Source organism: Gopherus flavomarginatus, chromosome 4 (genome assembly GCF_025201925.1).
Source record: "Gopherus flavomarginatus isolate rGopFla2 chromosome 4, rGopFla2.mat.asm, whole genome shotgun sequence".
Lineage (NCBI taxonomy): Eukaryota > Metazoa > Chordata > Testudines > Testudinidae > Gopherus > Gopherus flavomarginatus.
Window position 1 is genome coordinate 37,003,460 of NC_066620.1, and position 25,837 is coordinate 37,029,296.

The 25,837-nt window shown below is 41.2% G+C and overlaps 1 protein-coding gene across 6 annotated transcripts in view; it reads right to left on the minus strand.

Moving 5' to 3' along the window:
- Positions 1-25,837, minus strand: part of TTC7A (tetratricopeptide repeat domain 7A) — a 307,984-nt gene that overhangs the window by 229,852 nt on the left and 52,295 nt on the right. For all 6 annotated transcript variants that reach the window (XM_050951817.1, XM_050951815.1, XM_050951813.1 and 3 more), the window contains 3 exons: positions 20,695-20,825; positions 20,143-20,255; positions 3,330-3,408 (listed from right to left, as the gene is read on the minus strand). In XM_050951817.1, coding sequence (XP_050807774.1) covers positions 3,330-3,408; positions 20,143-20,255; positions 20,695-20,825 — 323 coding nt within the window. The remainder of the gene's footprint in view (positions 1-3,329; positions 3,409-20,142; positions 20,256-20,694; positions 20,826-25,837) is intronic.

Consider the following 25,837-nt stretch of genomic DNA (forward strand, 5'->3'; position numbering starts at 1 on the left):
CATTCTAAAGCGGCAGAGAAAGAGTAAGAGAACTTCTAGAAGAAAGGAACATGTTTGATCAGGCAAGTGAGAAGTGATTCCCCCATGGATATTTCAGGCCTCAGCTACACTCCAAATAGTTGGCTCTAAACATATTTGTAGCTTTCTCAGTCTGTAAAATTCCACCCTTGTCTCGGCCCAGAGGGGAATATATATTTATATTTTTTGTACATTTAAAGGACAATCCCTTCAGCTCTTTGAATTATACAACAGTGAAAGAGAAACAACATATTTGAGTATCACAACTCTTTTTGCTCCTAAAAAACTTTAGAACACAACAAAAACTTTATGCTGGGATGGGAATTGTAACATGTCCTTCCTTGGGCAGTACATGGGACGAAGGAACCTTATGCATCTCTCAGCCTCACTCCCACAACATAAGGGCATGTCACCATCTAGTCTAGGAGATACAATGTTGTGAGCGAGCTGAAGTGAATCGAAGGAACCTTCATTCTGGCGTTTCCTGCTTTTTTGTTCAAATGCATTCAGTGCATCCCATTGGTTTTTGCATAGAACATATGCAGATTATAACACATATGTACATGTACACACACACACTTACATATAAAATACATGGTGAGGAGCAACTAGGCCTGCCACGTTGGTATGTTTTACATATAAGGTCAGTATACCTATAAATCCTAATACGTCAGTCCTAGTTGCTTCCCACCATGTATTCTAATGTCAAAAATAGTAGGCATGACCTCTCCAACCTCAATCTAGTTTATCTAAACCTATGGAAAGTTCCTACTACCAGACTGCCAACAAAACAAAAAACTGTTCATGCTGAGGACTTTTATTGTTTCTTTTTTGACCATCTCGTCACACAAGGACATCATCTTGTTACTTAAGATGCAATAGCAATAATGTGCAGTGTTTCTTGGAAACTGGAAAGGAAGGTTTCAATTCTATATCCAGATAATGGCAAACTGATTTGAATGGCTGGCACTGCTGTGGAAAAATACTGCTCCATATAACTCATTGGAGCCTTCATACCTCCATGCACTGACAAATGACGGAAAGCTATCTGCTAGTAACCAGCCTTTTCTATACTTTTTATAATATGTAAACATGAGCAAAATACCCTACGGTACTGTGATATTAGCCAATATCATTTTATCATTTCAGCATACAATCATTTAGTCAGTTTCACCCTCAAGAGCCAACTCTGTGACATTTTTTTCTAAAGCCCTGGGCATAAGAAAAACTGCACTAGTATCAGTAAGATCTCTGCAGCTCTCCATGAAACTATGACAATGATTGGGATAAAACAGCTCAGAAGAGACAGGCCCCAAATGCTTGGAGTCTGCTTTGACGTTAATGTACAGTGCAGTAGCACTGTAAATTAGCTCCACTTTTGTTTTGAATAAGACCAAACAAATTAGAACAATCCAAGTCTCTGATTTATATTATTACTCTCTTTGGCTAAAAAAGCATCATTATGCTTCAAGTACATTGTCAGCCTACAAGGGAAATATGATCATGTGTTTAATTTCGGTGTTTGAAAAACTAGTTTAAGTAAATATATTCCAGCCCTAATCCCCTCTCAACAGCTTATTTTTTTAAAAAGTCCAATGGTATAGTGGTATAAACACCTCCTAATCTTCCCCTGGGGATTAATCTCTCCTATGCGGCACAGTTCACCTTGCAGTATAGGGAAAGCAGCATCCAAGTTCCACTGTGTCAGAGTTTTGGGACAAGAAATGGTTATGCTCATCAGCCCTTCAGCAGAGCAATGTTATGGTTGAGCAATAAAATCCCCCAGAATTCTGATCTTGGTCTGGAAAGCGATGGAACCATTTCAACTGTGTCATTTTTTAAAAACATCCATTTCCATGCCCAGCACAAAGTTAAGCTCCTGAGAGTATGGAATAAGCTAGAAACCACCTGGTGAGCTAAAGATCTTGAGCTGACACAGAAGAGACACTGTCAGAGTGGACAGAGAAGTTACAGAATGACACATGTAGGTGAATAGGGACCAGACCTGACATGGACTCAATCAGGAACACACCCAGAACACTCATTCTGTACATGTCCATTATACTCATTCATTTTAGCCCTGGATTTTTATGGTAGGTGGACACATTCAGATCAGACTGCTCTTGGGACCTTGGTATCTCCTGCACCTAAAATCATAGGTCAAAAGCACAGCCACATCTCTTCCTCAGCCCTCCCTGGACTCATTTTGGATCATATATATGGACAGACAAACAAAGTTGAACCAACACAAGGCCACTTTAGTCATCCAGGTCACAGTAACACACAAGAACATGACTTTCCAGGTTTAAGAGTCTTCATCCATGACCAATACATGAGTAATAGCAGTCTTATTAAGAAGAGGCCAGTTGACATTAATCATATATTTGGGTGACTACCAGCCATTGCTGGGAGACAAAGCCCTGAATAAGAACAATAGGTCAGATCCAAACTTTGAGTGACTGACATCCATTCCTGAGAAGTGGCCTTTTTCCACCTAGCCATGCTATATGAGTTATGACAAGCACCAGAAAGTCTCCCATTACAGGACTAACCACTGGTTAATGATGCACATCAATAATGTCCCTTCTACTTCCCCATGTTCCATATTTTTAATATTACAGTTGAAGCACACACAAATATAAACCTCTGAATAAACTATCAGCTTCCCCAAGAACAAAATCTCCATAACTTGAGACAGTCTCTGGCTGCTCTCTAACATGCACAAGTAAATTCTAATGTGTCCATTTGTAAGAGGCTCTTGAAAAGGCAGCACACAAAAATGGCAATCCGCATGTATCATCCCCAATTACAGTGTTCAACAGAGTTGCTTTCCAGAGAGAAAATGGACCACCTTAAAGCCAAAAGCACTGGAAGTTCAAGGAGGGAAAAAAAGATTGAAATACATAGCACTGCTATGTATTAATGTGAAAAAGCATATGTGTGTCTGAGTGTGAAAGAGAGACTAAAACAGACATTATCAGCCGGATAATCCAGGGATGCCAGAAATACAGGACATATTTTGTTTCACATTACAATTGCTTTGGTGTGCAAAATAAAATAACTTACAAATAAAAAAATACACTGAACAGAACAATGCCTTCAGAAGAGAGGCAGAGAAAATACCCACCTGCTTAGGTGTGTCTGTTGGGCTTGTGTGTATAATTAAACGTGTCACTACAATGTCCAACAAAGGCATCAGTCAGGGGAAGGCAGGGGGAATCTTGTTCCACAGCAATGATTAAGAAATAAACTATCCGCAAAGCAGATTAAACTGACTTCCCATCTTTAAGCCCTTCCATACATTTCCTTACCATTTTGAAGCTCTGAGTAGCTTTTGTTTCCACAGTCCGTAATACTTCTCGCAGGTCCCTCATTCCTTTCACAATGTTTCTAACAGGAAGACAAAAGCAGCGTGTTTAAACCAGACCAATTGTGATGCACATCTGCTATGCAACAAACTGTCTTTTCAAAAGAAGAGAAAATGAAAAGGATAATCATTCCAAAGTTAGCCTAACGACATAAAGCAAGTCACTCTGAGGCATAGGAAAAAAATGGCAATCTGAATGAGGCAGCGTCGTTAGCATGCCTATCCCAGATGGCTTCCTATGAGACAATCACATTCACATTTGAAGAACAGAGGAGACATTTGGAAGCCATTTATGGATCATATTTATAAAACAGATGCTGCTCCTCTTTTTGTGTACACACTGTACTGGTTTGTATTAAACTGAGCTTGCGTGATGTTCTTAAATGGCTACTCCTTTTTGGTTATAGGCGGGGTGAGGGGGTTAGGACTTGTCTATCCTGGAAACTTTTGCCAGTGACTCCAGTAAAGTTACACCTCTATAGTTAAATTGCTGTAGTTATACTGGTATAACTCTCCACGTGAATATTCTTATTCCTGAATAAGAATGGTTCTCCTCCCCTCCCACCCGTTCCAAAGTGACATAAGTTAAAGAAAAAGGTATATTTATACTAGAGTTAGCTTGACCACATGGGTGACTATGCTAGTCTAACTAAAGCAGTTTAAATTCACAATTTAGCTTACACTGGTATAACTTTCCTGTATACGTAAACCCTACACTCATTAAAACAAAGAGAAAGAAGAGCTGGGCACCTACAGCAAGACTTTTTTTATGAACATTTCACTGAAGTTTAAAGCTAATTGGCTTCAACTGTGTTCCTGCTCCTTTCCTGTTACATTCCACAAACACTCTAACAAAGAAGTTTAATGGCAGAACCATTTGAGGAAACAGCAACATGTTAACAGCTGTTAAAAGATATTTGTGGGAAACAAATTACATATTTGTAATCATGAGTATTCACACTAAAAGCTTCATTCGAGGAGTTGTGCTCATCCCGTGAGGGAACAAAACCAGACTGCATGATCTTCTGTCCAATCAAAACCAATCATCATATTTCAAATTTCAAATCATGAATTCTCACAATGATCTGCTCATAGACAATTTACAGACAGAAATAATTTAGAACAACAAATGCAGCTGTGAAAATCACATGCTGCTCAGAGACAATTAAAAAAACAAGTGAAATATTTTGAGCAAGTTATTTGCTGTGAATTATTTGCTCCCTTCTAAACAGAAAATATGGTTTGGGTTTGTCAGGGATAGGAAGGTTCAGGAAGTTTCTAATTCTGGCCTTATTCTTGCAACGAGCTCTCCAGATGCAGGAGTAGGACTTTAGTCTGCCTTTTTGAGGGTCAGAGCAAGAATGGAATTCAATAAAATCTTATATTTTTTAAACAAACACAGAGCTAAATCTGACCCAGTGTTTGTGAAGGCAGTAAGAGTGCAAAATGAGCAAAGATTCTGTTTGGCTGCTTTTTGTTTTACCTCCCATCAAATAGCATTCCGCACCCACACCAAAAAATACAACAAAAAGCTCAGCAAGCAAATCTCTTTATAGGGTTGGTGTTTATCAATCTAGGGTGTCAGTCCAGGAAAGCACTCAAGTACACACCTAAGTATTTGAGTAGTCCCACTGACTTCACAGGGGTTAGTCTCATGTAAGTGTATGATTAAGTAATTTCCCTAAAAAAAAAAATAATAATAATACAAATAAAAAAAAGACTGTAAGCAGTACTATTTTTGCCTGAAAAATGGATGGACGTAGCGATACATATTGGCATTAATGAGCTGACTTGGATTTAGCCACAAAGATGGCAATATTTTACTCCAAAATAGACATTTGAATAGCCATTTTAAAGACTGTTTTATGACTATCTGTGGACAATTTAACAAAGAAAAACGTTGACAAGTTATGGCTGTATTGGGGCTTTGGTGTATTATAGCTTATATCTGATGCCAGTGAAGCACTATTTAACAACACAACACATTCTGGCTAGGTATTGAAACCCACTAGTCCTGTTTAATGATAACAATACTGTATGTACATAGTGCATTTCATGCAAATAGATATCAAAGCATTTTACAAATAAACGTAAAGTGTATCTCATGGTTTCACAATGTACACTGAATACTAGGATGGGAAATGAAAGATACTGTTGTGGCACGCTGTACCTCAAAGCAATACCCTGGAACCCCTATATTTACCACTGTCATACAATTTTGATATGTTTTAGACGAAGTATGCCTTATGAGGTATCATTTTGAAAGTCATGATCTGTTGAACATTCATATCCTGTTGGATTGTATGTGCTATCATTGCATGTGAAGTTATGAAGTTTTGCTATGTGTGTGTTATTGAAATATGTTGCGAGGTTGGGAACACCCAAAACCAGCCTTTCAGGTACAACAATGGAGTACTCAGAAGCACTGATGGCCCACTAAAAGAAATCCACACCCCCAATGAACTGTGTACAATGAAGACTTCTCAGAGAGTGCACGTATACAATGGAGGTTGCTTGATTTATGTCACACCAAAAGATCTTTCCAGTACGCTGGAAGAAACCATAAAAGGAGAGTGACATCATCACTTGGCCTCACTCTCCCCACAACTCAACACCTGGAAACAAGTCTGGAGGACAAACACTTTGAACTAGGGCAGGTGGTCCCAGGCTGGGGGAGTTCCAGCCTGTGCATTGAAGATTTGTGACCTGTTTGACGTGTCAGGGTGAGACACTCCTTGATTAATGTCCTGTTTAGTTTATAAAACTCAGACTGTGAATTTAACTTACGTAACCAATTTCGATCTCTACACTTACTACTTATAATCACTTAAAATCTACCTAGTTAATAAATCAGTTTTATATTTTACCTAAAATAGCGTGTTTTGATTGCATTGCCTGGGAAATTTCAGTTCAGTTTACAAAGGCTAGTGTATGTCCTCTCCACATCGAGGGAGGGGCAGACTGGGTAATGAACTTACATTGGTCAGGCTTCTGATCAGGGCAAGATGATATATTCTAGGGGAGCAAGGCTGGGGAACTGGTGGGAACTGGCTGGAGCCTCTCTATTGTTGGTTCATGAGTCGCTGGGAGAAGCATTCATGTAACTCAGTGGAGTGTATCTTTGGCCCGTGGATGTCTGTGTAGGTGCAGTACCTGCCAGAGGTTAGCAGCTTGCCAACATCATCACAGTGTGAGAGGGAGCCCAGGTTGGTGAGACAGAGAGCTCAGCAGTCCTACAGTCCAGGCTGCATCTAGGAACCCCGTCACAACTGTATCCAATTAAAATTACAGGGAAAATTGAGACAGACAGTATGTAATGAACAAACTGGAATCTGGCCAGGTCACCGAGATCAGAGGTTTTCATTCAGGGGTATACCTAACCCCTGACGGTACGCAGAGGTCTTCCACAACGTACATCAACTCATCTAGATATTTGCCTAGTTTTACAACAGGCTACATAAAAAGCACTAGCAACGTCAGTACAAACTAAAATTTCATACAGACAAAATGAGAAAGTAAGCAATTTTTCGGTAATAGCATGCTGTGACACTTTTGTATTTTTATGTCTGATTTTGTAAGCAAGCAGTTTTTAAGTGAGGTGAATCTTGGGGTATACAAGACAAATCAGACTCCTGAAAGAGGAATAGTAATCTGGAAAGGTTGACAACCAATGACCTAGCCAGTGGCTTCCAACCGTTTCAGATTACTGTACCCCTTTAAGGAGTCTAATTTGTCTCGCATGCCCCCAAGTTTCACCTCACTTAAAAACAACTTGCTTACAAAATCAGACATAAAAATACAAAAAAGTGTCACAGCACGCTATTACTGAAAAATTGCTTAACTTTCTCACTTTTACCATATGATTGTAAAATAAATCAATTGGAATACAAATATTGAACTTACATTTCAGTGTAACAAATAAGTAATTGTCTGCATGAAATTTTAGTTTATCTTGAGTTTGCTAGTGCTTTTTATGAGACTGTTGTAAAACTAGCAAATACCTAAATGAGTTGATATATCCCCCGGAAGACCTCTGCATACCCCCAGGGGTACATGTAACACTGGCAGAGAACAACTGAGTCTCAGATTTCAGAGTAACAGTCGTGTTAGTCTGTATCCACAAAAAAAACAGGCATACTTGTGGCACCTTAGAGACTAACAAATTTATTTGAGCATAAGCTTTCGTGGGCTACAGCCCACTTCATCGGATGCACCCATCCTGCAGCAAAAAGTGCCACAGGAGTTTTATTGACAGCAAGTCATCAGGATCTCGTTTTTACATCTTATTCAACAGCAGCACATCACAGTTGTCTATAACAGATGAAAGCGTTCACCTTGAGATGAGTGCATTACAGAAAACTTCTCATTGTCACTCCTCTTGGTTACAGTTTTACCTGCTTAAACTGTGTGCAGCTGGTGCTTTTTGGAATGACATCTGGCTACAGTATCCGACTCCTGCCGTGTATCCCCCAGATTGAGACACTACAAAAACACTGGCAACAACCACATAAAAAACAGTCTCAAATATTGGTCGGGTACAGTCCAAGGAGCACCTGCAGCACAACAAGCTGTAGAACAACAAATAATGAATCAAGAATTTGATGAGAGCCGTGATATTAGGCATTGCCAAGTAGGAAACCAAGTAATGGTTAAAAGTAAACCAGCACCTAAAAAAGAAGTGTGCAAGATATTAGATCATAATTCCTACAGAGGAGAGCTTGCTTACATACCAGATCAGCAGTCGTGGGTCACCAGTGCGGTTAAATGTGTGTGTTCTTTCTGTGTTCTCCCCGTGTGCTGCCACAGCTCTGCAGAAACTGTTGGCACAGCAGACCTCAAGCAAACCACCCAAAGACCACAAAATCCATCCAGAGACGAAAGCACCAGGCCAGGTTTACTATCGACTAAGCACAGTACTAGTATCCCACGGACTCTACCAGACCGCTAATACATGTATGCCCGTAACAATGGACCAAACCAGTGAACGGCAAGGCTTTCCGTTCTTCCTTAGGCTAAACAAAGACACTCCCTCTTAGATACATTTTATACCCCAATACAAACAAGTTAATACTGCCCCTCTAACATAGTTAGTCACTGCCCACTGACATGGCTTGTTATCACCCATAAGCTTGTATATGTTGGTTCAGTTAAAACGTTTTTATTACGCACTGTAATTCTGACCTTATTCTGATGGAGCAGTCAGTGTGTTCCTGTTATTCTTGGGGAATGTTTTTGTACCATCCTTAATATTGGGATGTTTTGGTGCCACTTGATATTGGAACGTGTCTGTATGAGTACTCTGTGCCTAGTGCTTCTTAGGAATGTGTATTTCTTCAATATCACCCCCGTTCTTGCTAGATTCTGTGAACAGGTCCTGCCTTTTGCTCAGAGTTTGTCTTTGCTTAATATCATTAAAGCTTCGACTATTACTTTAGCCCAGGCCTCAGGCCTCATACCAGGCCTTTGATACCAGGGCTTATGTCTCAGGCTCTCTTCCTACTGCAGCTTTATATCTTTATTCCCTTTCTCTCAGATTTCTAAAATGTTGGACCCCTCTTTAAATGGTTATTTACAAAAAAATCCTGCCAAAATAAGTCCTCAGCCTGCTGTAAATGCAGATACAAGAAGGTATATCTAAATAAAATCAAAGTGCAGTATAATATCCTTACAGTTGAGAAGGGAGAGTAGTTTTCGTTAGTAGATAAGAACTGGGTAAGTTCTTGGAGGATAGGTCCATGAATGGCTATTAGCCAGGATGGGCAGGGATGGTGTCCCTAGCCTCTGTTTGCCAGAAGCTGGGAATGGGTGACTGAGGTTGGATCACTTTATGATTACCTGTTCTGTTCATTCCCTCTGGGGCACCTGGCATTGGCCACTGTCAGTAGACAGGATGCTGGGCTAGATAGACCTTTGGTCTGACCCAGTATGGCCATTCTTATGTTCTTATATTTAGAGTGGGATTTTCAAAAGCATTCAGCAGTGACCTAACTCTGCTTCATGGAAGTCAATGGTAAAAAACTCCCACTGAAGTTCTGTCTACACTATGCTGTGGATTCTGAAAAGTCCAAGGCTGAAGCACAATTTGGGAATAAGGTTATAATACAGTTTGAGCCAGTCCACAAAGAAAAATCAAAGTGTGTTTCGCATTGTTCAAGAACTGCACCATGGCACAGCGGCTCTTGATAATATAGAAAGGACTATACTACAGGACGAATTGGACATGGGTAAGGCCTTTCTTGGGATACAGGATTAGAGAGGTAAATAATTCAGCAGGCTGGAGGCACAATGACTGTACTAGGTAAAATAAGGGGGAACATACAGGGAACCATTTACAGTGGACAACATAAGAATGGCTAAACCAAGCCTAGAACAAAAGGTGAGGTAAAGAGTAAGTTGTACATGGACAGTGTGTGCACAGACAGAGCACGCTGTACAGGGATTGTTACCCACAAAGTGACCAGCCAATCCCAAAATGTGTAATGCAATGTATAGTAAATGCAATGTAATGTGTAAATGCGTATAAAGGAAGTGGCTTGCTGCGTAACTCTGGATGTGTGGTACACCTTAGACCAACCCTCTACACTTGAGTCTGATCAACTCTGTAGTTTTGCTATATGCCAAATAAAGGAACCTGAATGATGATACCAGAGTCCAGCTGAGTTCTTGGAGAATTGACTGGAACAGGTTTGAGGGGAACTATGCAGGAGGTAAAGCCTGTGGTTTTCAAAGATGCACAGTGGATTTGGGTACCCAATTATGTGAATCTGGAAAGTCTCAGCTGAAACAGATTCAGGCAAGGCCATGCTAGGGTGTGTTTACACTTGGAATTTTACCAAACCTTCCCGACAGTGCCTTAGCACTTGGGTAGTTCCACCAGTGCTACTACTAACAGTGGGATGCTGGTGTAGACCAGCCAGAGCCACTTTACCACATTATTTGACCCTGTTCAGAGCAGATCATGGTGACACAGTGGTAGAAATACCAGCAGATAGTCTACACTAGCACTTTGACCAACGGAGCTACACTTGTGCTAGAACAGTGGTGGAATTTCACAGAAACTGCAGTGCAGACAAGGCCCAACAGGCTACTTCCCTTGTGTAGCCAGCAACCTCGTTTGTGAACACCGTGACACCATGACTGTAATGATGGTACCACATTTGATTTTAGCTAAGTCTGAACACGTTTTATGATACAATTAAAATGATACTTTACATTTCCATAGCATCTCCCACCAAGGATCTCAGTGCACTTTAGACACACTCATGAATTTACCCGGACAGTACCCCTGTGATGCAGGGAAGTATTATTTCCAGGTTCAAATGGGGAAACTGAAGTAGAGAGATTAAGTTACTTGCCCAAGTCTGTGGCAGATGCAGGAACTGACATCCATGTTTTCTAAGTTCTAGCCCTATGACTTAACCACTAGACCAGCAATAATCACAACCAAGTGTGGAGCAGAGCTAAATGAAGAATGGATTTGTAAGTTCACTAGTCATTCTGACCAAAAAAAAATAGATTGGGGGGGGCGGGTCCAACTGAAAATGAAATTTTCCAAAATTTTCAGTGAATCAAGTAGTAAAATTTGATTTGGGTAGAAACTAAATGTTTTGCTTTGACCTGATTCCTTTCTTTTCTATTTAAATTTTGGGCATTTTCACAAAAGCCAAGGAGGACTAGATTTACTTAGCGCCATGAGGGAAAAGAGGAAGAAAAGAGGATGAGGAGTTGCCTTATAAACTTTTAGCCCAGTGGCTAGGGTAGTCTCTGGGAAGTGGGAGACCCAGGGCCAATTCTTCCTTCGGCCTGGTGTGGAGAAAGGATTGAATTTGGGTTTCCCACATTACAGAAAAGCGTCCTACTCGCTGGGCTATGGGTTATTCTGTTGGGGGTCTCCTTGTCTCTCCTGTTGAAGCTGTTGCACTTTTTATAAATAAGTGAGCAGTCACTGGAGCAGGGACTTGAGTCTACCGCATCCTAGGAGGGTGCCCTAACTACCAGACTACAGAGCCATTCACAGGCTCTTTCCCTGGTCCTATTACTATTCACTGTCATTATGAATGACTCCCATTGCCCACAATAGGCTTTGGGCCAGACTTTAGGAAATAATGTGACTGAAGAGCCTAAGCATATTTACTGGGAAAAGAAAGCAGTGTGATCACAACAGCATAATGCAAAAATGTTGCTTGTTTTCATTCCTATTCATGAGCCTTGTTTTCAGTACCCCACAGGTTTCAATAGGAATTAAGTCTGTGTAAGGAGCTTTGAAAAAGATCCAATGGGGGCATGGAGAAAAAAAGTTAAAATGGGGGATAGGCAGGTGAAATGTCCTGTTTTAAAGGAAACTAGCATATTTTCATGTTTGGTCTCCTGTGCAGCAAGATGTAGAATTATAAATACCTGCTCTAAAGGGAGCTGAGCTGTTGTAACACATGCAGCGATCAGGGAAAGTGTTCCGAAGTCAGCCTGCTTCTTAAAACTGTTTTGTCGTGTAGAGTCCTTCCTTAAGTTGTACATAAACCTTTGAAATCTTGCATCGAGGTTCTTGTTTAATACGAACATACATCTATCATTGTATCCACATTGGACCCAGTGCAGTTACACTTTCAATGTACAAATCACTGGAGTTACTCATGGAGTAAAGTAATGTGAGTCAGGGTAGCAGAATCATGCCCTTAAAATAAAATGTCTTTGAATTTTATAAATGATTCAGCAAAGGAACCTGGACTTACAAATACCCCTAATGACCCAAAAATTCTCTGGCAGCGCTGGTCCAATTCAAACTGGAGTCATGAAAAAGACAACATTTGAAAACTTCCCAGTTTAGTTTTGTGTTACGTTTCAGACCTTGACACCTACACTGGTCAACGACAGGTGGACTTAAATACAACCACCATAAAACAACCACAAAGGAAAAAGCTACTTAGATCTGCTCACAAGTGGGTGTAACAAGAACAATTTAGGACCACATGATTTGTCAATCCCATTCTCCTCTTCCTTTTTTGTCTGAATTGCATCTGTTTTAAGGGTGAGTCCTGAAAAGATTAATTCATGGTTGTGGCCTGGAGTAATAGACCTCAAACCCTCATCCTGCTTTAGAATCCACTAGCGTGCATCCATGATAAGACCTAGTGAACTCACTGAGACTCTGCATAGGTGCAGGAGTCAGCTCTAGCACATTCTGATGCAGGATCAAGGCCTCAGACTGTAAATTATTTAGGGCAGGAACTGTGCTCATATGTCTTTAAAAGCACCATTCACATATACGGTGCTATATAATAATATTAATAACAAAGAATAATAACAATGCACAGCACTGTACCAAATCTCAGATTGATTTCTATTTGTAACACTTTTTTAAAATCTGTTCAACAGTGGGAATGCTGTCTAAACAGAGGAGAAAGCCAAACAATAAGGCATTGTGAATCAGATCCACTACTGTACTACTAAGCTGTCATTCATTATTTTGTTGAATTTGTGAGAAAACAGATATGACTTTTTCCTTTGAAGAGAGAGCTAGCTATATATTGTAAATGTTGTATCTACTTAGTTAAAACAGAGAGCATAGTCTCAAATCTAGGCAACTGCTTCAGACTACTGCGTCATGCCACAATTTTTCTCTTAAATTCTTAAAAACATGCATCCCATTTCACATTCTGAGGAATGTTCCTGAGATAGAAGAAATGTGTAGTTTACAATAATACTTATACAGAGCCATACCTGAGACAAGCTTCCAGACACTCTAGTTAAAAATTAAAAGCAAAGATCTAAGATGAGAGTTAAAGTGACCTCCTATCATTGGATATTCTTCTCTGACATTTAGCATTATATTATAGGTTTTATCAGAAAGGCTTGGTTGTAGGTAAGTGTTTAAAGAAAGAATTGGGAGACAGATTAATCCAGCTCTCAGTTGGCTAATTCATAGAATCATAGAATATTAGGGTTGGAAGAGACCTCAGGAGGTCATCTAGTCAAACCCTCTGCTCAAAGCAGGACCAATCCCCAGCTAAATCATCCCAGCCAGGGCTTTGTCAAGTCGGGTCTTAAAAACCTCTAAGGATGGAGATTCCACCACCTCCCTAGGTAACCCATTTCAGTGCTTCACCACCCTACTAGTGAAATAGTGTTTCCTAATATCCAACCTAGACCTTTCCGACTGCAACTTGAGACCATTGCTTCTTGTTCTGTCATCTGCCACCACTGAGAACAGCCGAGTCCATCCACTTTGGAACCTCCCTTCAGGTAGTTGAAGGCTGCTATCAACCCCTCCCACTCCACTCTTCTCTTCTGCATGCCTCTCCTTGTAAGTCATGTGCTGCAGCCCCCTAATAATTTTCGATGCCCTCCACTGGACTCTCTCCAATTTGTCCACATTCCTTCTGTAGTGAAGGGACCAAAACTGGATGCAATACTGAAGGTATGGCCTCACCAGTGCCAAACGGAGGAGAATAATCACATCCCTCGATCTGCTGACAATGCTTCTACTAATACAGCTCAATATGCTGTTAGCCTTCTTGGCAACAAGGGCACACTGCTGACTCGTATCCAGCTTCTTGTCCACTGTAATCCCCAGGTCTTTTTCTGCAGAACTGCTGCTCAGCCAGTCAGTCCCCAGCCAGTAGCGGTACAGGACTCCTAAATGCAGGACTCTGCACTTGTCCTTGTTGAACCTCATCAGATTTCTTTTGGCCCAATCCTCCAATTTGTCTAGGTCACTCTGGATCCTATCCCTACTCTCCAGCGTATCTACCTCTCCCCTCAGCTTAGTGTTATCTACAAACTTGCTGAGGGTTCAATCTATCTCATCATCCAGATCATTAATAAAGATGTTGAACAAAACCAGCCCCAGAACCAATCCCTGGGACACTCTGCTTGATACCAACTGCCAACTAGACATCAAGCCATTGAGCCCAACAATCCAGTCAGCTTATATTCCATTCATCCAATCCATACTTCTTTAACCTGCTGGCAAGAGTACTGTGGGAGACTGTATCAAAAGCTTTGCTAAAGTCAAGATATATCACATCCACCACTTTTCCCATATCCACAGAGCCAGTTATCTCATCATAGAAGACAATCAGGTTGGTCAGGCACAACGTGCCCTTGGTGAGTCCATGTTGACTGTTCCTGATTATCTTCTCCTCCTCCAAGCACTTCAAAATGGATTCCTTAAGGACCTGCTCCATGATTTTGCCGGGGATTGAAGTGAGGCTGACCAGTCTATAGTTCCCCGGGTTCTCTTTAAACCCTTTTAAAAATATGGACACTATATTTGCCTTTTTCCAATCGTCTGGAACCTCTCCTGATTGCCTCGAATTTTCAAAGATAATGGTCAATGGCTCTGCAATTGCATAAGCCAACTCCCTCAGCACCCTTGGATGCATTAGACCTGCACCCATGGATTTGTGCATGTCCAGCTTTTCTAAATAGTTCTTAATCTGTTCTTTCACCACTGAGGGCTGCTCATCTCCTCCCCATACTGTGCTGCCCAGTGCAGCAGTCTCGGAGTTGACCTTGTCTGTGAAGACGAAGGCAAAAGAAGCATTGAGTACTTCAGGTTTTTCCACATCATCTGTTACTAGGTTGCCTCCCCCATTCAGTAACGGTCCCAAACTTTCCCTGACCACCTTCTTGTTGCTAACATACCTGTAGAAACTCTTCTTGTTACTCTTCACATCCCTTGCTAGCTACAACTCCAATTGTGCTTTGGCCTTCCTGATTACAGCCCTGCATGCTCAAGCAATATTTTTATAATCCTCCTGAGTTATCTGTCCTAATTTCCACTTCTTGTAAGCTTCCTTTTTGAATTTAAACTGACTAAAGATTTCGCTGTTAAACCAAGCTGGTCGCCTGCCATACTTGGTATTCTTTCTGCACATTGGGATGGTTTGTTCCTGCACCCTCAATAAAGCTTCTTTAAAATACAGCCAGCTCTCCTTCAGTGGTTCTCAAACTTTACCGCACCCAGACCACATCTAGCTTGCACCTCCCTTTCCTGTTTAGCAATATGGGTAAAGCAGAGTGATCAAAATCTGTTTGGAACCTCAAGCTGAGAGCTCTTGGCCCTAATGGATGGTAAAAACTGACTGGTTCCTGGGAACAGGATATTTCCTCCAGGAGAATTCAATGGAAAATATTTCTCCTTTTATATGAAGGAGAAGATAAACGACCCTAAGACCAGCCATATTGGGTCAGACCAAAGGGCTATCTAGCCCAGTATCCTGTCTTCCGACAGTGGCCAATGCCAGGGGCCCCAGAGGGAATGAAGGGAACAGGTGATCATCAAGTGATCCATCCCCTGTCACCCATTCCCAGCTTCTGGCAAACAGAGGCTAGGGACACCATCCCTGTCCATCCGGCTAATAGCCACTGATGAACCTATCCTCCATGAATTTATCTAGTTCTTTTTTGAACCCTGTTATAGTCTTGGCCTTTACAACATCCTCTGGCAAGGAATGCACAACTATGATAGTTATGACAACTAAAAGAAATGCATGCAGTGGTTAGTGCCAGAGTTTAACAGTAACTGAAGCTTGTATTCGGCACTGAGCAGTGCCGGAGAGGTATTAAAAGCTATACAATTTGTTGTGACACAAGGCAAAACAGGATGAAAGAACCCTAGTAGGAAGGAGAGTGGCTCATATTCTTGCTCGAATGGCTGCTGCGGATGCTGCAGAGAGAACCTTCCACGGGATTGTGAAGAATAAGGAGCACACGTAGAACAGTGTGATTAGGCACTCTGCGAGACAGCCAGGAATAGTGTCAAAAAGAGCAGTTATCACTATCATATTTTTAGGTAAGCTATTTGAGTCTTAGAATCAGTGCGATCACCCTCTTCCCACTCTCTCTCATTGACTGTGTTTGGATATTACGCACACAAATGCAGAGTGGTGGCTCCACAATTATCTTGCATTAGCCATCTATAAATGTAAGCATTCAGAAACAAAAACTCTGGAAGGATGGATGACAGCAGAATTGAGAAAAACACAGGCTAATGCTGGGAGAAGCGGCTTGAGAAAGGGGTAGTACCTGCTTCAGTGGGAAAAAGATGCGGGCTGCTCAGCAATAAGGAATATTCTCGATGAGAAGCAGCAGTTTAGCCCACGTCTGTACACTGTCTGTTTCGATTGTGGGTGACATTTTCAAAAGGACCTAAGTGGCATAGGAGCCTAAGTCCCATTTTCAAAAACAATTTAGGCACTTGAGATTTAAGCTCACATCACTTTTAGGGGTTTTCAAAAAATTTTACCCTGAAAGCTTTTCTGGGCAGGCACCTTGGCCAAAGCTTTACAAAGCTTTTTGAGTGCCTCTATTTTTGGATGCCCAACTTGAGTCACCTTAAAGGAGTCTAATTTTCAGAAAGCACTTAACATCCACTTCTGAAAGTGAGGCTCGTTTAAGAGGTCTTAAGTTGGACATCCAAAAATAGAGGCACCCAAAATTACTAGTCACTTTGCAAAATCCTGTCCCTTCTTTTTTTGTGTGTCTGCAAAACACCTCACACACTTCTGGTGCTACATAAATAATATAATAATGCTCTGTGGAAATATTTATAGTTTTGATAGCAAATCCTGCGCATTAGCATAAAGAAACCATTCATGTGTAATGAGCAAAACTAAAAGCCAGTCTTACTATGATCCTTATCTCAATGCACACATTTCCCTAAAAAAGTAAATAATCTTTCTCACTAACATCTGCACAACAGGCTGCTTCCCACACTGAGGCAGCACCTGCCTGGTTGTACTTTGCATCAGCAGAATATCAATGATGCTTACTGAAATAATACAAGAAAGCTCTTTTGTGACTCAAAAGCACAGACAACTGCAAGAGATTTGCCTTCTCTGATACAATATTTTAATTAAATGCACACCAAGAGCACAGGGGCTTCCCACAGCTGCAGGTTTTGCTGGTCCCTATAGCTGGCTCTTTAACATCTGAAAGGGAGAATGGAGCTTTGTTTTGTTAGATACAGGCTCTCTTTTCATTGTACATTTCAGGAGAGAGGGCACGCCTGGCCATAATCTGGCATGTTGCCAGTGAAAGCAAACAGGGGCAGTAGAACAATGTGTATATCCTCAATTCAGCTGTCTGGTTAGACATTAGACAGCTCTGCTAATTAGAATGGAACCCTTGTGATTCCACAGTATGCATGCGCCAGTGGGAAATGACATCCTGCCATATAGGGCTCTTTGGGTGTTTGTCTTTCTGGACTGATTTCCTAATTCCACCATGCTATATGCAACATACAGAAATTCTTTGAGGCATGCAACATCAGGTGGAGAAACAGGGGGTTGTATTATATATACACATCTGACAAAGCCTCTTCTCTCTTCTTTTTTAATTTATCCCAAGAGTGTGTTAAGAGTTCTACTCATGCCCTCCTGTGGTAAAAAGATGAAATTATTAATACTAGCCATGGGTAAATGAGCTATAGATTCTTATACAATTTTTTTCCCCACTGGTCCTTTAACTTCTTGGCTTTAATTCCTGATTTGCACTGGTGTAAGTGAGAGGGGAATCAGACTTTGTGTGTTTACAACTGTTCTGATACTTGGGTTTTATGGTAAAGATGAATCAACCCTTTTATATGGGAGCAAATGCAGAAGGTGTCTTCCTGCTCTAACAGTAATTCAGCAAATGGACAACATGATTTTTAACTATAAGTGAATTTTGACTTCAGAATGACTTTTAAAAAAAGCAGCCATTAACAGTGGTCAAAATTAATACCTAAGGCAACCCAACGGGTACTCTGTACTAACAAGGAATATTTAAGGCTGAATTTAAAATGTCACTGAATAACATGAACATGAGAGTTCCTTATTAAATGATATTTAGTTGACTCCAATAAAGTATGTTCAAAATGTGATTCTGTCTTATGTGCTTGATAGCAAGATCAAGTGTGTAAAGCTTTTGGCCATAAACATTAAACCAATGTTTTTAATCTATTGTAAAAACAGCAACAGGCTAGAACATCAGCATATTTGATGCCCATGAAAGATAACTGAAAAGGAAGTAAACCTTAAGCAGACTGCCAAACAGTATGTCACATCTGAAAGACATGTAACCTCTCATCTCTTATTTGGATATCAAGGAATTATCCCAAACACTTCTAATTCTCTGTCATCTTGGTGTATAAGCAAAGTTGTATTGGTTTAACTAATGGTGTGATTTTAGACTGATTTAGTTCAATAGATGCAACTTTGCATGTGGACACTCACAGGCCATGTCTATACTAACAGCACTTTACTAATCTAATAATAATGGGAAAACTGTACCAGCAAAGAGCTCTGCGTTTGGGGCTTCAGCTGGCATGACTCTATCTCCAGAGATCATACCTCTTCACAGCCCTGACCAACACAGCTATGCTGGCAGAAGTCTGTAATGTACATTGGGCCTTATTTTGGTTCAAACCTGATTTAAATTGAGATTAGCCTGAATCGGTAACATTTCAGGTGCAACTTCTGGGAGTAGACAGGCCCTTAATCATGACTAAACTTGAAAAAACAACACTGAGAAAATTCAGTTTCAGAGAAACATTTAAAAACTATGCTCATAAACAACAGAGGTAGCTAAAAATGCCATGTATTTTCCACACATACAAAAAAATTGAAAACAAAATGAAAACTGTTTGCTTAGTTCAAATTTTTTGGGTGGAGTTTTCTGGGTCTTTAATGTTTTCCTCCTTTCCTCACCCTCCCAGTTCCTTCCCTTCCACCCCTACAGAGATTTTACAAATGGATAAACAAAAAAGGGGAGAGAAGGAGGAAGGAACCCCCAAAATGAAAATTTTACATTTTTGATTTTTAAAAACTGGAAAATACTGACCAAAGTGAAAATTATCCATGAAAATTCAGTTAAAAAATATTTTTTTTTGGCAAAAAAAGTCTTGCTGAAAAAATGTTTACCAGGCCTACTACACAGAGCTGTGCAAAATTCAGCAGGAGACCTTAGTCCTAGCTCTTATACATACTTTTTATATGACCTGAGGTAAGTCAGTGTGTGTCTGTGCTGCAGTTTCTTCATCTGTAAAACAGACTTACCAGCCTCAGCAGGGTGTTTGTGAGGATACATCCATTTGTGTTTTAAAGTATGCCCCTCAGTTGAGAGAGGGGTTTATAAATGTCAGGTATTATTATTACTACATCAACATTTTCCTCAGTTTCAATTTACAGTAGGTTTGCAGCCAACATTATCTTTTTGAGTTTTGGATTCAAATGAACCCCCAAACGGTATCATAGTTACCCTGTAAGAGAGCCCTCACCTGCATGTCTGTTCTCCTCTCACACTCAGTTTTACTGCTGTTTACACCTTAAATGCCTGATTCAAACAAAGTGAAGTCAACGGGAGAATTTCCAATGACTTCATTGGGCTTTAGATCACACCCTAGGGTTGAGATTTTCAAAAACATTCAGTGTCGTCTTTGCTCTGCTCCCACTGAAATCAAAGGTCAAACGCTCATTGACTTCAATGGGAGTAGAATTGGGCCAAAAAAGAGCAGAGATTACGTGCCTGTGTCCAGAGAGCAGTGGTTTGGGCCCACTGTCAGGAGAATGAATGAAAGAACCCTGAAAGGAGAACAGCAGCAAAATCAACACAGCACAGAGATGTAGCTATAATATGCCATAGCAAGAGCTGTCACAGCTCATTCCAGTTAGCTCTCTTACAGAAGCTACAGGACGGGTATGGAGAAGTATGTCTAAATCCACTGTGAACGTACCTTCAGCATTACTCATGTGTATTAAATAGCTGCATCCACCTACCCCTTCTTCAAGTGAGACACATATGCACTCTGTAGAGCTGCTTCCAGGAAATAGGGAAGTTCAAAGTCAGAGAAAGTCACATTGCTGCCTTTTATGCTTCTTGAATGTGAGGTCTGGGAGGGAAACAAAGTGACATGATTATAGATTCACTGTCCTTATCATCTGCTTGCATGGATTGGGAATCACTTTGCAGTGACTGGAAGGACAAAAAGAAAGTGATGCAGTGCACCATGCTACAACTTATGCACCATACTTACTGTAGTTTTGAGATGTTCAATTTTATGAGCTTTCTGATTTTATGAACCCTACAGCCCCCAATTAGTTAGCAAAATAAGGGTCCTACTGTATCAAAACTCTTCTGTTGTCTGAAATATTGAGAGGACACATCATCCTTTCAGTAGTGCTCTGACAATCCTTTCAGTCTATCAGTACTTGTAATTCTGCCCTCGGATTTGCACAGCTTCCATTGACAAACTCACTGGAAGCCCTGTCCAAAGATAGGACTTAAGCCATGTATAGGTAAGTCACACATAGGGCATGTTCCTTCCTTACCTTCTCAAGTTCCTGCAAGTACACTTGTGCAATGACACATGCTCTCTCAAAACAAGCCATGACCTCCTCTTCCCTTTCGGACAGCCGAGCACGGGAGGCAATCGAATTGGGCGAGCGTTCTAGTGACAGACCTGGAAAATGGCAATATCTTCTTAAACCCAAGTCAATGTACTCAGTTTTCATAGCATAAATATTTACAAGATGACCAGGAAAATCTCCTAAATAATACATAGTTTTGTTTTGTTTATTTGCTTGCTTGCTTCAAATACTTTTGGAAACATGGGTAGAATAAAATATACTACACATTAGGTCTGTCAAGTGATTTAAAAAATTGAGATAAAAAATGAATTGTGATTAATCATGCTGTTAATAATAGAATACCATTTATTTAAATAATTGTGGATGTTTTCTATATTTTAAAATATATTGATTTCAGTTGCAACACAGAATACAAAGTGTACAGTGCTCACTTTCTATTTATTTATTATTACAAATATTTGCACTGTAAAAAACAAAAGAAATAGTATTTTTCAATTTACCTAATACGAGTGCTGTACTGCACTCTCTTTATCTTGAAAGTTGAACTTACAAATGTAGAATTATGTACAAAAAAAAACTACAGTAAAAATAAAAATGTAAAACTTTAGAGCCCTAAAAGTCCACTCAGTCCTACTTCAGCCAATCACTCAGATAAACAAATTTAGTTGCAATTTGCAGGAGATAATACTGCCTGCTTATTATTTACGTCACCTGAAAGCGAGAACAAGTGTTCGCATGGCACTGTTGTAGCTGGCGTCGCAAGATATTTATGTGCCAGATGGGCTAAAGATTTATATGTCCCTTCCTGCTTCAACCGCCATTCCAGAGAACTTCATGCTGATGATAGGGTCTGCTCGATAACGATCCAAAACAGAGGGGACCGATGAAAGTTCATTTTCATCCTCTGAGTCAGATGCCACCAGCAGAAGGTTGATTTTCTTTTTTGGTGGTTTGGGTTCTATAGTTTCTACATCGGAGTGTTGCTCTTTTAAAACTTCTGAAAGCATGCTCCACAGCTCATCCCTCTCAGATTTTGGAAGGCACTTCAGATTCTTAAACCTTGGGTCCAGTGCTGTAGCTATTTTTAGAAATCTCACATTGGTACTGTGACACTGCACCCCATATTCTTCATAGAAATATTGTTATATGAATATGGCATAACTAAGACATGTTTTATGCAAGATGGGTCATGTGAGGTATCGTTGGAAAGGTTATGATATACTGAATGTGTTTATGTGTTTATCCAATTTGTATGCATGTATCATTTCTGTATCTGAGGTTAGGAATATTGACTATGTAACAATTACAACTTTGTGTGTATTTGGGGGAACACCCACCAGACAGTAGGCAATCAGCCTCAATGTGCCATTAGGAAGAACAATAAGACTCCAAGCTACAAAAACTCTGCAACTTGCTTAAAACAACAATTAGGGTGAAAAATTACATTTTGTAACCTGTTTCTTGAGTGTATTAAATTTAGTTTGCGTTTTGTTTTATTTGTTCAGTGATATGCTTTGTTCTGTTTGCTATCCCTTATACTCACTAGAAATTTACTTTTTATAGTTAATAAACTTATTTTTTGTTTATTACAAACCTCAGTTTGTGCAATTCATATCGGGGCGGGGGGAAGCTGTGCATATCCTCCTCCATATTGAGGGAGGGGATGAATTTTTATGACTTGCACTGTGAAGGTCTTTCTATACAGCACAAGACAATATTATTTTGGGTTTATACCCCAAAGGAGGTGTGCATGTGAGTGCTGGCCATTCCCCTAGCTACGTCCCCCCACACAGAGCTGATTTCAGTCTGTGTCTGCAACTGGGTGTGGTCTTAACTGTATGTGTTCTGGACAAGGCTTGAGAGCCTAGCACAGCAAGGACAAGGTTAGGGTTGGGGTTATCCAGGCTAGTGGAAAGAGCGGGCTCAGTGAGACCCAGCACATCAGGTGGCATCCCAGGAGGCGGAGGGGTGAGGGAGTGTCATCCTGTCACAGGTACCCTCTTTGCATTTTGTCAATTCTTCTATGAAAGCGTTCTTAAAATGAACATGTGCTGGGTCGTCATCCGAGACTGCTATAACATGATATATATGGCAGAATGCAGGTAAAACAGAATAAGAGACATACAATTCTCCCTCAAGGAGTCCAAACACAAAGATAATTAATGCATTATTTTTTTAGACAAGCATCATCAGCATGGAAGCATGTCCTCTGGAATGGTGGCCGAAGCATGAAGGGTCATATGAATGTTTAGCATATCTGACATGTAAATATCTAGCAACATCAGCTACAAAAGTGCCATGTGAATGCCTGTTCTCACTTTCTGGTGACATTGAAAATAAGAAGCAGGCAGAAGTATCTCCCATAAATCAATACAAACTTGTCTTAACAATTGGCTAACCAAGAAGTAGGACTGAGTGGACTTGTAGGCTCTAAAATTTTATATTGTTTTGTTTTTAAGTGCAGTTATGTAACCAAAAAATCTATATTTGTAAGTTACACTTTCACAGTAAAGAGATTGCACTACAGTACTTGTATGAGGTGAATTGAAAAATACTATTTAATCATTTTTACAGTGCAAATATTTATAATAAAAAATAATATAAAGTGAGCACTGTACACTTAGTATTCTGTGTTGTAATAGAAATCAATATATTTGAAAATGTAGAAAAATATCCAAAAATATTTAATAAATTTCAATTGGTACTATATTGTTTAAGAGTGCGATTAATCGCGATTAATTTTTTCCATCACAATTTTTTTAGTTAATCACATGAGTTAACTGCAATTAATCGACAGCCCTACTATACATCTATAGGTATTTTGTATTCACTACCTTACAGCGGTTTAATACAGAACAATATTATGCATTTCTATAGCACCTTTCATCTCTAACACCACCATTGAGGAAGGGATGAACTAGCCCTATGGCACAGATGGGCAAACTGTAGTTCAGAGAGATTAAGGCCCATATATGCAAAAATGGCCACAGATTTTATAGTAGTGGGTAGTAATAGGGGTTTACTTTGTTGTGTATCTATTAACTAATGTCTCCTTTTGTGTTATGTCTTTTCTGTCAACTGTCCACTTTGTGTTAAAGGAACCTTGTCTAGTCTATTTCACTCTCCATTCCCTCTTCAAAGGTTGGAGTTCTACAATCACGTTTTTCTATTAGTTTTAAATGTCTCTTTCTCCCCTTTTGATTGCTAAATGAAAGTCCTGAACAAACAAAGGAAACTGACTCTATATGTAGAGGAAGCCATGAAACTCATGGTTCTTTTCACAAGAGAACTATCAAATGCACAAGCTAAACTAATTCATAACTATTTTTCTCTGATCTCTCTTGGCTATTCTCATCTAAGGAGTTACTTGCAACGGTAGTAGGTTTAAAAAAAAATCAGAAAGAAGTGTGATTTCTAAGTTGATGTTCTTTTAAATGCAGAGGGGGCAGTAGGCTTCTTTTAATGGAGTCCAGCATATGGATTCGTGGACAATGTGAAATCATGCAGACTGGCAGCCCAAAATAAAAAATGAGCATCATCACACACACTCATACACAAGGACTAGCCTGCCCAATTGTCACTCATTCTCCTCTGCTAGAGAAAAGACTGAGAAACCAGCATCCCAGAGTCTGCTGAAAGAAACCCACCACAACCCATTAACACATACACATCGCGCATACATGCAGTATCTAATGTGGACCCAGAAAACAGCCTGGGGGCTGTCATGTAGACAGGGCCACCCAGAGGATTCCGGGGGCCTGGGGCCATCGGCGGCAGGCGGCTCCGGTGGACCTCCCGCAGGCGTGCCTGCGAAGGGTCCGCTGGTCCGGCGGCTCCAGTGGAGCATCCGCAGGCACGCCTGCAGGAGGTCCACCAGAGCCGCGGGACCAGCGGACCCTCCACAGCCATGCCTGCGGGAGGTCCACCGGAGCCGTGGGACCAGCGGACCCTCTGCAGCAATGCCTGCGGGGGGTCCACCGGAGCCGTGGGACCGGCAAGCGGCAGGGGGCCCGCCGTGTGGCAAAATGTCTAGAGCCGGCCCTGTTCGGCGGCGGGGGGCCCTTCTGTTCTGGGACCCGCCGCTGAAGTGCCCCGAAGACCCGAGGCGGGGGCCCCCCGCCAGCGAATTACCACTGAAGTGGGACCCGCCACCAAAGTGCACCCCGCTCTTCGGCGGTAATTCGGCGGCGGGGAGCCCCCGCCACGGGTCTTCGGAGCACTTCGGCGGCGGGTCCCTGAACAGAAGGGCCCCTCGCCGCCGAATTACCACCAAAGACCGGGTTGCACTTCGGCGGCAGGTCCCGCTTCGGCGGTAATGCGATGGCGGGGGGTCCTTCTGCCCCAGAGCGGAAGGACTCCCCCGCCAGCGAAGACTGGGAGCGGAAGAAGCTCCGGGGCCCGGCCCCGCAAGAGTTTTCTGGGGCCCCCGAGCGAGTGAGGGACCCATCTCCAGGGGCCCCGAAAAACTCTCCTGGGGGCCCCTGCGGAGCCCGGGGCAAATTGCCCCTCTTGCCCCCCCCCCCTCTGGGTGGCCCTGCATGTAGACAAGATTCAGCCATTTCTACCTCCTGCTCAGAATAGTGAGGAAAGAGGGAGTAAAAACATACAAGTTCACATTACACCCTCCCCCTACTGGCAAATTACCACTCTAAACCTCCACAATGAGGACTGAAGTCAACAATTCTGCTCCTCAGGAACAGCTGAACTTTCTATTACAATGACAAAGCTCATCTGTGCAGGTGAGAGAGCTTTCTCGAGGGCCCATCAGAGACTGTGGAACAAACTCCTGCAGGAACTAAAGACCATCACAAATCTCTTCATCTTTCACTACAAGTGCATGGAGCACCTCTTTGACCTGGTCTCCTCTAACATAAACACAGAGCATCATGTATATAATTATTTTAAAAAAAAAAAGTACCTATTGTGTGATTATTTGAGGAACCCAAGAATGACTTATGAATTTTGGTCAATATTATGAAGTTGTTGCTATGAAAATTGCTGTATCATGAATGTCTCTCGCACTATGAGTATCCATCATTGCTGACAAGTCTTTAAGTATGTACCTCCCAGACTAGGAGCAATGTTGGCTTAGTAGAACTCAATG